Source organism: Schistocerca nitens, chromosome 10 (assembly GCF_023898315.1).
Source record: "Schistocerca nitens isolate TAMUIC-IGC-003100 chromosome 10, iqSchNite1.1, whole genome shotgun sequence".
In the NCBI taxonomy this organism is placed as follows: domain Eukaryota; kingdom Metazoa; phylum Arthropoda; class Insecta; order Orthoptera; family Acrididae; genus Schistocerca; species Schistocerca nitens.
The window spans coordinates 131,490,809-131,503,634 of NC_064623.1; the positions used below are offsets into that span (position 1 = coordinate 131,490,809).

Below are 12,826 nucleotides of genomic sequence, written 5' to 3' on the forward strand. Positions count from 1 at the left end.
AAGAGGGGGGAGGATCAAATTTGGTAGGAGGGGGAGCTGGCGGAAGCCACCTTGGGAGAGGGTAAGGAGGGTGGAGAGATGGAGAGCAGGTGGGACGTGGGAATACAGGCGCAGCAGCGGACAGGGGTGGGAGAGGATAGGTGAGACAAGCGGGTGAGGAGGATCGAGTTTATGGGAGGTGTGGAGGATCCGTATCTGTTCGAGGAAAAGTAGGAGATGGGGGAACGGAATTAGGTCGTACAGGATCCGCGTGGTGGAGGGGAGACGAGTGCGATAGGTGAGGCAGAGGGCATGGCGTTCAAGGATCTCAAGGTAGGGGGGGGGGGCGGAGATGCAGGCCGGATGGGCGTAACAGAGGATAGGGCGGATGAGGGATTTATAGGTGTGGAGTATGGTGGAGGGGTCCAGACCCCACGTACTGCGGAAAGGAGCTTGAGGAGACGGAGTCGGGAGTGTGGCTTGGCTTGGATTGTCCGGAGATGGGGGGAATAACACAGAACATAGACATTCGTGTACGTCTTCTGCGGATGAAAAATGTATGCTGCTATTGTTGTTCGTTAAAGTTCCATGCTTTATGTAGATAAATAGCAGAACCTGTTGGCAAAGATAAAAAATTACATCAACATTTGTTTAACGTTGTACAGGGTGCTCCATTGATAATGACTGGGCCAAATATCTCACGAAATAAGCGTCAAACGAAAAAACTACAAAGAACGAAACTCGTCGCTTGAAGGGAGAAAGCCGGCCGGAGTGGCTGAGCGGTTCTAGGCGCTATAGTCTAGAACCGCGCGACCTCTACGGTCGCAGGTTCGAATCCTGCCTCGAGCGTGGATGTGTGTGATGTCTTTAGGTTAGTTAGGTTTAACTATTTCTAAGTTCTAGGGGACTGATGACCCGAGAAGTTAAGTCCCATAGTGCTCAGAGCCATTTGAACCATTTTTTTTGAAGGGGGAATCCAGATGGCGCTATGGTTGGCCCGCTAGATGGCGCTGCCATAGGTCCATCGGATATCAACTGCATTTCTTAAAACAGGAACCCCCATTTATTATTACATATTCGTGTAGTACGTAAAGAAATATGAATGTTTTAGTTGCACCACTGTTTTCGCTTTGTGATAGATGGCGCTGTAATAGTCACAAACGTATAAGTACGTGGTATCACGTAACATTCCGCCAGTGCGGAAGGCATTGGCTTCGTGATACATTACCCGTGTTAAAATGGACCGTTTACCAACTGCGGAAAAGGTTGATACCGTGTTGATGTATGGCTATTGTAATCAAAATGCCCCACGGGCGTGTGCTATGTATGCTGCTCGGTACCCTGGACGACAACATCGAAGTTCAAATGGCTCTGAGCACTATGGGACTCAACTGCTGAGGTCATTAGTCCCCTAGAACTTAGAACTAGTTAAACCTAACTAACCTAAGGACATCACAAACATCCATGCCCGGGGCAGGATGCGAACCTGCGACCGTAGCGGTCTTGCGGTTCCAGACTGCAGCGCCTTTAACCGCACGGCCATCATCGAAGTGTCCGGATAGTTACGATATTTAAGGAAACAGGAAGCGTTCCGTCACATGTGAAACGTCAACCACGACCTGTAACAAACGATAATGCCCAAGCTGCAGTCGCGGCTAATCCGCACATCAGTAGCAGTCAAATTGCGCGCGAATCGGGAATCAAAACGTCGGTGTTGAGAATGCAACATCAACATCGATTGCACCCGTACCATATTTCTATGCACCAGGATTTGCATGGCGACGACTTTGAACGTCGTGTACAATTCTGCCACTGGGAACAAGAGAAATTACGGGACCATTACAGATTTTTTGCACGCCTTCTATTTAGCGACGAAGCATCATTCACCAACAGCGGTAACGTAAACAGGCATAATATGCACTATTGGGCAACCGGAAAATCCACGATGGCCCCGACAAGTGAAATATCAGGGACCTTGGTGGGTTAATGTATGGTGCGGCATTATTAGAGCAAGGATAATTGGCCCCCATTTAATCGATGGTAATCTAAATGGTGCAATGTATGCTGATTTCCTACGTAATGTTCTACCGATGTTGCTACAGGATGTTTCACTGCATGACAGAATCCCGATGTACCTCCAACATGATGGATGTCCGGCACATAGCTCGCGTGCGGTTGAAGCGGTATTGAATAGCACATTTCATAACAGGTGGATTGGTCGTCGAAGCACCATAGCATGGCCCGCACGTTCACCGGATCTGACGTCCACGGATTTCTTTCTGTGGGGAAAGTTGAAGGATATTTGCTATCGTGATCCACCGACAACGCCTGACAGCATGCCTCAGCGCATTGACAATGAATGTGCGAACATTACGGAAGGCGAACTACTCGTTGTTGAGAGGAATGGCGTTACACGTAGTGCCAAATGCAGTGAGGTTGGCTGACATAATTTTGAGCATTGATTGCATTAATGTGGTATTTACAGGTAATCACGTTGTAACAGCATGCGTTCTCAGAAATGATAAGTTCACAAAGGTACATGTATCACATTGGAACAACCGAAATAAAATGTTCAAACGTACGTACGTTCTGTATTTTAATTTAAAAAACCGAACTGTTACCAACTGTTCGTCTAAAATTGTGAGCCATATGCTTGTGACTACTACAGCGCCATCTATCACAAATCGAAAAGAGTGGTCCATCTAAAACATTCATATTTCTTTACGTACTACGCGAATATGTAATAAAAAGTGGGGATTGCTACTTTAAAAAACGCAGTTGATACCCGTTTGACCTATGGCAGCGCGATCTAGCGGGCCAACCATAGCGCCATCTGGTTTCCCCCTTCAATCTAGACAAATTTCGTTCTTTGTAGTTTTTTTCGTTTGACGCTTATATTGTGAGATATTTGGTCCGGTCACGATGAATGGACCACCATGTTTATCACTGTAGCTCATTACAAGGAAATACCTTTACTTAAAAAAAAAAAATACACGACGGTTCTAGTCGCAGTCCAGTAAGCAGTTTTAATCTGCCAGGGAGTTTCAAATAAGCGCACACATTCCGCTGCAGAGCGAAAATTCCATCATGCACATTTTTACGTTCTTGCTTGCACTGTACATGATTTGGCGTGTTTGTTTTATTTGCTTTTAACGTTCAACCTCGCCGCTCGTGCGTCAACAGGCTGCCGCTGTTGAATGATCGCCTGCTGTCGTATCACGGGCCGTACCTCGCCTTTCGCGACGACTTCAGCGCGCAGTGTGAGAAGCAACAGCCAGAGGCGTCGTCAATGTTCGCTCTCGCCGACGTGCTCCACAGCTTCTACTACCACGTCTGGTTCAACGAAGCTCGAAGTTTCCTGCCGCTTTACGAAGTTCATTACCGTATGACCGCCAAGCCTGGAGTACCAAACGAACGTCCTATCTACATCAAAGGTAAGTTTGATTCTGGGATACACGCGCTTCACGTTTATGCACCGAAGGCTGTTGACTCTACTGTCATTCGAGGAATCAGATACAAAAAACACCTGTAGATATTCACTTTTAGATCTTCCGTGATTTTCTACACCACGTAAGATAATTGCGATAGTTGCTCGTGTACTTTCCATCTTCGATCTTTCGACTGGCTGGCAGCTCTCCATCTCTATTTGTCTCTAGCTTACACTTCATTTCGACGTGATGTAGGTTAGAAAATTTAAAAAGGGAAATGGATAGGTTAAAGTTGGATATAGTGCGAATTAGTGAAGTTAGGTGGCAGGAGGAACAAGACTTTTGGTCAGGTGAGTACAGGGTTATAAATACAGAATGAAATAGGGGTAATGCAGGAGCAGGTTTAATAATGAATAAAAAAAAATAGGAGTGCGGGTAAGCTACTACAAACAGCACAGTGAACGCATTATTGTGGCCAAGATAGACACGAAGCTCACGCCTACTGCAGTAGTACAAGTTTATATGCCAACTAGCTCTGCAGATGATGAAGAAATTGATGAAATGTATGATGAGATAAAAGAAATTATTCAGGTAGTGAAGGGAGACGAAAATTTAATAGTCATGGGTGACTGTAATTCGAGAGTAGGAAAAGGGAGAGAAGGAAACATAGTAGGTGAATATGGATTGGGGGTAAGAAATGAAAGAGGAAGCCGTCTGGTAGAATTTTTCACAGAGCATAACTTAATCATAGTCAACACTTGGTTCAAGAATCATAAAAGAGGGTTGTATACATGGAAGAATCCTGGAGATACTAGAAGGTATCAGATAGATTATATAATGGTAAGACAGAGATTTAGGAACCAGGTTTTCAACTGTAAGACATTTCCAGAGGCAGATGTGGACTCTGATCACAATCTATTGGTTATGAACTGTAGATTAAAACGGAAGAAACTGAAAAAAGGTGGGAATTTAAGGAGATGGGACCTGGATTAACTGACTAAACCAGAGGTTTAACATTAACAGTAGAAATCCATTATTCTTTCGGAAAATATCATGTAAGTGTAAAAAAGTTGTGGAATGTTTTCAAAGAGATAGTATCGACAGCATTTGAGAGATATATACCACATAAATTAATAAGTGATGGTACCGACCCCCCACGGTACACAAAACGGGTCAGATCGTTGTTGCAGTAGCAACGAATAAAGCATGCCAAATTTAAAAGAACGCAAAATCCCCAAGATTGGCCAAGTTCTACAGAAGTTCGAAATACGTCGCGTATTTCAATGCGAGATGCTTTTAATAATTTCCACAACGAAATTCTGTCTCGAAATCTTGTAGAAAACCCAAAGAGATTCTGGTCATATGTAAAGCACACCAGTGGCAAGACACAATGAATACCTTCACTGCTCGATAACAACGGTGAAGTCATTGATGACAGTGCCACCAAAGCAGAGTTATTAAACACGGTTTTCCGAAACTCTTTCACCAAAGAAGGCGAAGTAAATATTCCCGAATTCCAATCAAGAACAACTGCCAAGATGAGAAACATAGAAGTAGATATCCTCGGTGTAACAAAGCAGCTTAAATCACTCAATAAAGGCAAGGCCTCCGGTCCACATTGTATACCAGTCAGGTTCCTCTCAGAGTATGCTCATATAATAGCTCCGTATTTAGCAATTATGTACAACCACTCGCTCACAGAAATATCCGTACCTAAAGACGGGAAAATTGCTCAAGTCACACCAATACCCAAAAAGGGAAGTAGGAGTAATCCGCTCAATTACAGGCCTATATCACTAACGTCGATTTTCAGCAGGGTTTTGGAACATATACTGTATACGAACATTATGAAGTACCTCGAAGAACACGATTTATTGACATATAGTCAACACGGATTCTGAAAATATCGTTCTTGTGAAACACAACTAGCTCTTTGTACTCATGAAGTAATAAGTGCTATCGACAGGGGATGTCAAATTGATTCCATATTTTTAGATTTCCAGAAGGCTTTCGACACCGTTTCTCACAAGCGTCTTCTAATCACACTGCATGCCTATGGAGTATCACCCCAGTTGTGCGACTGGATTCATGATTTCCTGTCAAAAAGGTCACAGTTCGTAGTAATGGACAGAAAGTCATGGAGTAAAACAGAAGTAATATCCGGCGTTCCCCAAGGAAGTGTTACAGGCCCTCTATTGTTCCTGATCTCTATTAACGACATAGGAGACAATCTGAGTAGCCGTCTTAGATTGTTTGCAGATGATGCTGTCATTTGCCGTCTTGTTAAGTCATCTTATGATCAAAACGACTTGCAAAATGATTTAGATAAGATATCTGTATGGTGCGAAAAGTGGCAATTGACCCTGACTAATGAAAAGTGCGAAGTTATTCACATGAGTACTAGAAGAAATCAGCTAAATTTCGATAACGCGATAAGTCACACAAATCTGAGGGCTGTAAATTCAACTAAATACTTAGGGATTATAATTACAAATAACCTAAATTGGAACGATCACATAGATAATATTGTGGTAGAACAAACCAAAGACTGCGATTCATTGGCAGAACACTTAGAAGGTGCAACAGGTCTACTAAAGAGCCTGCTTACACTACGCTTGTCCGCCCTATTCTGGAGTACTGCTGTGCGGTGTGGGATCTGCATCAGGTGGGACTGACGGATGACACCGAAAAAGTACAAAGAAGGGCAGCTCGTTTTGTATTATCGTGGAATAGGGGAGATAGTGCAACAGACATGATACGTGAATGGGAGTGGCAATCATTAAAACAAAGGCGCTTTTCGTTGCGACGGGATCTTCTCATGAAATTTCAATCACCAGTTTTCTCCTCCGATTGCGAAAACATTGTGTTTGCACCCACCTATATAGGGAGAAATGGTAATCACGATAAAATAAGAGAAATGAGGGCTCGCACAGAAAAAATTTAGTGCTCGTTTTTCCCGCGTGCCGTTGGAGAGTGGAACGGTAGAGAGACAGCTTGAAGGTGTTTCATTGAACCCTCTGCCAGGCACTTTATTGTGAATAGCAGAGTAATCACGTAGATGTAGAAATACAGGGTGTCCCACTCAAATCTCTCTGATTTCAAAGACCCAGGAAGAGAAGACACATTAGATACAATGAAAAATGCACCACATTGTAGAGCATCTCAAATAATTTATTTGTTTATCATGAATACACCTCTACATGTGAACCACTTGTAGCACGAAGAATCTCGAGTCTACATTCAATTTCTTGCCGAGTTCTTTGTAACATTTCGTCTGTTACTGTTGCAATCGCATTAGTGATACGATGTCGCAACGCAGGAATGTCGTCCGCTTTGGTCGCATACACACGGTCCTTCACGAACCCTCACATGAACAAACCAAGTGGCGTAATGTCGGATGGACGTAGTGGCCAGGCAATGGGTCCTCCATGTCCGATCCAACGATTGGGAAATTTATTATCCAGGAACTTGTGAACATCCGTTGACCTATGCGGCAGAGCTCCTTCGTGTTGAAAAATGATGTTGAGTTGCAAGTCTTGTATCAGAGGGTACACAAACTGCTCTAGCATGTCCATATACAGTGACTCATTCAGTGTTTGTTCCGCAAAGAACAACGGTCCAACAATGCTGTGGTGCATTGGCCAGCACCAGACGTTTAGTTTAGGGCTATCACGAACATGTTCAATGACAATGTGCGAATTTGCAAACCCCAAATCCGAACATTATGCCTATTAACCCTTCTTGATAGATGAAAGGTTGCCTCATCTGAGAATAAACATTCTTCCAGGAAGCTGGCATCCATATCAATAAGCTGCAGTATATCCACAGCAAATTGTTATCGGCATGATTTGTCGTTCGGCGTCAGATGTTGCAGAATTTGCACTCAGTAAGCACACATACGAAGACGCTGGTGAACTACACGATGCAATGTTGATCGAGGTACATCAAGTTGCCTAGATGCTTGACGAATTGACTTATGTGGGCTTCTGAGAAACGTTTGTCTGATGTCCTCCGCCGTCTCTTCTGAAACTCCGTAACGTGCACCGCCAGGATGTTTCCGAATACCTCCTGTTTCCAGAAACTTCCTGTACCATTCCTTAACTGTTTTCACATCAGGTGTATCACATTCATACGCACGACGATAATTTCTTTACACAGTAATCGGCGATTTTGTTTCTGCAAACCACACTACTGCTTCCGCGCGCTGCTGTGGAGTCGCCATTTTCACTTCATGCGACCATGCTGCACTCTGGCGACGATACTTTGCACTTCTGACGCGGGAATACAAATTCTTTGAGATGCTGTACAATGTGGTGCATTTTCCACTGTCGTATCTACTGTGGTTTATCTCCCCTGGGGCCTTGAAGTCAGGGAGGTTTGAGTAGGACACCCTGTGCATCAAATAAATTAGCAAAAATTTAAATTACAGTTTCTGTAACAGGACACAAAATTCCATTTGTCTTTTAACTAAAACCAAACAAATTCTTTGAACTCTATAAGCATTATAAATCACCCCAGAGGCACTTACTGGATTCGACAGTAGTTTTGTCTACCCAGAAATCGGTATTACAATAAGAATAGCACTTCAAGCGTCAAAAGTCTTTCTATATACACTGAGGCGATGAAAGTCATGGGGTGCCTCCTAATATCTTAGTGCAGCAACTCGATGCGCCATGAACACAACTATTCTTTGGGAGTCCCCTGCATAAATATTGAGCCATTCTGCCTCTGTAGCCGTCCATAATTGCTAAATTATGTGCAGAATTTGCAGAATTTTGTGAAAGAACTGATCTCAAGGTTACGCCCCACAAATGTGCGATGTGATTCATGCTGGGTAATCTGGGAGCCCATATATGCACTCGAATTGTCTTGAAAGTTCTTTAAACCAAGGGCCAACAGTTGTAGTCTGGCGACATGGCACATTGTCATCCATAAAAACTGCATCTTTGTTTGGGAACATGATGTCCATAAGTAGCTGCAAATGGTCTCCAACTAGCCGAGCATAACCAGGACCTAGTGCATTCCATGTAAACACAGCCCACACAATTATGTAGCCACCACCAGATTTCACAGTGCTTTCATCTATTTCATCTACATCTACATCCATACTCCGCAAGCCACCTGACGGTGTGTAGCGGAGGGTACCCTGAGTACCTCTATCGGTTCTCCCTTCTATTCCAGTCTCGTATTGTTCGCGGAAAGAAGGATTGTCGGTATGCCTCTGTGTGGACTGTAATCTCTCTGATTTTATCCTCATGGTCTCTTCGCGAGATATACGTAGGAGGGAGCAATATACTGCTTGACTCCTCGGTGAAGGTATGTTCTCGAAACTTCAACAAAAGCCAGTAGCTTGCTACTGATCGTCTCTCGTGCAGAGTCTTCCACTGGAGTTTGTCTATCATCTCCGTAACACTTTCGCGATATCTAAATGATCCTGTAACAAAGCGCGCTGCTCTCCGTTGGATCTTCTCTATCTCTTCTATCAACGCTATCTGGTACGGATCCCACACCGGTAGCTTTGTAAGTAACATATCAGATTGCCGCAGCGGTAACACCGGTTCCCGTCAGATCACCAAAGTTAAGCGCTGTCGGGCTGGGCTAGCACGTGGACGGGTGACCAACCGGTCTGCGAGTGGGGTGCACTCAGCCCTTGTGAGGCAAACTGAGGTGCTACTTGATTGAGAAGTAGCGGCTCCGGTCTCGTAAACTGACATACGGCCGGGAGAGCGGTGTGCTGACCAGATGCCCCTCCATATCCGCATCCAGTGACGCCTGTGAGCTGAGGACGACACGGCAGCCGGTCGGTACCGTTGGATCTTCCAAGGCCTGTTCTGACGGAGTTTACTTTAGTTTTTTTAGTTTGTTGGCAACATGTGTGCACGGTATTGTTGGGTCAGCGCCAGACTCGAACTCCAGCTCTTATCTACTGAAATCGGCACTCATCTGACCAGGTCACGGTTTTACAGTCGACCAGGATCGAACTTATATGGTCAAAATACCAGTAGAGGAGCTGAAAGCGATGTCCTGCCCTTAGAAAAAGTACTCGCGACGGTCGTCTGCTGCCATAGCCCATTACCGCCACATTTCCCTGCACTGCTCTAACGGACCGTTCGTCGTAAGTCCCACAATGATTTCTGTGTGTTGCTTGTCTGTTAGCACTGACAACTCCACGCAAACGCCGCTGCTCTCGGTCGTTAAGTGAAGGTAGTCGACCACTGCGTTGTCTGTGGTGAAGGGCAATGTCTGAAATTCGGTATTCTTGGCACACTTTTGGTACTGTGTATCCAGGAACACTGAATTCACTAAATCTGTATGTCTGCATATCAATATTTCGGGACTGTTTGTTAACTAAGTGTAAAGCATATCCTCAGCACTCAGTTAACTGATAATGACAAATATTAAATATGCGCAAACGTAGAAAATACACACACCATTTACACAAATCTCTCACAAACGGAAATACACAAAATTCTGTCCCAATTATTACTGAGTTTATTTCTAACTCAACAACGTTCTTATTACTGGAAAAAAGAAGATTAGGTTTTAATGCCTCGTCGACATCGAGATCATTAGAACCAGAGTACGAGGTTGGGCAGTGTCAAGATGTGGAGACAAATCGGCCGTGCCCTTTCAAGGGAGCCAACCCGGCAGTTGCCTGGAGTGATTTGGAGAACCTAAGCCGGGATGTTCGTATGTGGATTTGAATGAGAGTACAATTTGCGCCGAGCGGTGAGGCCGAATGGTTCTAGGCGCTTCAGTCTGGAACCGCGCGACCGCTACGGTCGCAGGATCGAATCCTGCCTCGGACATGGATGTGTGTGATGTCCTTAGGTTAGTTAGGTTTCAGTAGTTCCAAGTTCTAGGGGACTGATGACTTCAGATGTTAAGTCCCATAGTGCTCAGATCCATATATATAGTTCAATGTGCCAACCACTATACTGCCTGGCTAACTTCGTATTACTGCGATGCTGATCAACTTAAAGGGTTTCGACGAATAGCAAGCAGCAGTATAAACTAGGCTATCTTATGGAAAGAGCGCTAAGGGAACTCAATAGCAAAACTGAAATGTTTCAAACGGCTCTAAGCACTATGGGACTTAACATCTGAGGTCGTCAGTCCCCTAGACTTAGAACTACGTAAACCTAACTAACCTAAGGACATCTTACACATCATGCCCGAGGCGGGATTCGAACCTGCGACCGTAGCAGCAGCGCGGTTCCAGACTGAAGCGCCTAGAGCCGCTCGGCCACAACGGCCAGCTCAATAGCAAAACACAGGGGTTTTCACGAACCGTGGTGGACACTTTGGTAACGCTCTCAAGAAATAACGCCCCGTTTATTTTTGCCACGACCACCAACCGAGGTAGCAGGAAACAGGCCTAGCCAAACTCCATAGTGTTTGGGCGACTCTCCAGTAACTGCAGACATGCTTTCCAAAGTAAACATCCGCCATCCATATGTGGCGAGTAGACCTCCACAGCTGTAGCTGAGACAGTGTAAGGGAATAGCTGGCAGCTCTAGCGCCCGTTGCCAGCTTTCAGCTGCGAAGCGCCATTGGCTGCTTGAGAAAACAGAAGACGTCTACACAGCTGTGTCAACAGTGAGGCGTTCCCATAGAGACGTTTAGAAAATTGCATTACGTTATTGGCTGAGGCCAGCCAGCAGCCCACTGATGCTATCAGGGATCGATTCATGCCGACTCCACCATAGCGAGCTCAGGCTCAGATCCAGAGACTCTGCGTCCCAGACAGACAACCCCCAGAAAAACACATGCGTCAGCTGCACACGCAGATAAATCCCCGGTCGTGGCAAACTGAGCGTGCCACCTACCGACAGGCCAGGAAAAAAAAATTGTAGCTTTATGTCGTTGTTGTTGCTGTTGTGGTCTTCAGTCCAGAGACTGGTTTGATGCAGCTCTCCATGCTACTCTACCCTGCGTAAGTTTCTTCATCTCCCAGTACCTACTGTATAAGGAAACCCAAAGGCGTTCTGCAAGCAGAGGTATTAATATGAGCATATTCACAACTCACAAAATTTTAGTGTTTTTATAGTAGCAAAGAAACACTTTTTCTATGTGACAAAAATGTCGCAGTTGCACCGTTTGACGGCTAGGGGTCCATGAAGGTTTTACTAACGACTGTCTAACATACTCAGAACAACCACATGCTCCATGCATAATGGTTGTAGCCTCAGCCAAACTAGTAACCAGCTCTTCTGGAATGCTTATTCCAGTCTTGTATTCCAAATGCTTTATCTACCCCTACCAAGACAAATCCATAGGAGTTCGGCAGCATCTATAAAACTATTTTCATCACACAGCAGTATGAACACCATCTGTGAACATCATTAGTGTTTCAGTGGTTGTCAACCCGATCTCCACTGCCCACGACCATGTGTTCCAGGTTTCATTATGGACGGTAGGCAGGAAGGATTTTAAAAATATTTTAACTAACTTTTGGTGCAACCGGTAGCCGCGTGGTCTAGGGCGTCTTGTCATGATCCGCGAGGCTCCCCCCGTCGGAGATTGGAGTCCTCCCTCGGGCATGGGTGTGTGTGTCGTCCTCAGCATAAGTTAGTTTAAGTTCGATTAAGTAGTGTGTAAGCTTAGGGACCGATGACCTTAGCAGTTTGGTCCCATAAGACTTTAACACAACTTTTTAAAAAAAGGAAAAAAAAATAACTTTTCATAAAACTTTGACATGAAGTACACTGTATGATCAAAAGAATCCGGACATCCCCAAAAACATAAGTTTATCATATTAGGTGCATTGTGCTGCCACCTACTGTCAGGTACTCCATATCAGCGACTTCAGTAATCATTAGACATCGTGAGGGAGCAGAATGGTGTGCTCCACGGGACTCACGGACTTTGAACGTGGTCAGGTGATCGGGTGTCACTTGTGTCATACGTCTGTACGCGAGATTTCCACACTCCTAAACATCCCTAGGTCCGCTGTTTCCGATATGATAGTGAAGTGGAAAGCGTATAGGCCGACCTCGTCTGTTGACTGACAGAGACTGCCGACAGTTGAAGAGGGTCGTAACGTGTAATAGGCAGACATCTATCCACATACAAATTCCAAACTGCATCAGGGACCACTGCAAGTACTATGACCGTTAGGTGGGAGGTGAAATGGTTCAAATGGCTCTGAGCACTATGGGACTTAACATCTGAGGACATCAGTCCCCTAGAACTTATAACTACTTAAACCTAACTAACCTAAGGACATCACACAACACCCAGTCATCACGAGGCAGACAAAATCCCTGACCCCGCCGGGAATCGAACCCGGGAACCCGGGCGTGGGAAGCGAGTGGGAGGTGAGAAAACTTGGATTTCATGGTCGGGCGGCTGCTCATAAGCCACACATCACGTTGGTAAATGCCAAACGACGCCTCGCTTGGTGTAAGGAGCGTAAA

At 45.1% G+C, this 12,826-nt stretch overlaps 1 protein-coding gene across 1 annotated transcript in view; it reads left to right on the forward strand.

The window, feature by feature from the left end:
- LOC126210220 (uncharacterized) overlaps positions 1-12,826 on the forward strand; it is a 107,011-nt gene that overhangs the window by 80,708 nt on the left and 13,477 nt on the right. The window contains exon 6 of the mRNA XM_049939401.1: positions 3,163-3,413. Within this exon, the coding sequence (XP_049795358.1) occupies positions 3,163-3,413 (251 nt within the window). The remainder of the gene's footprint in view (positions 1-3,162; positions 3,414-12,826) is intronic.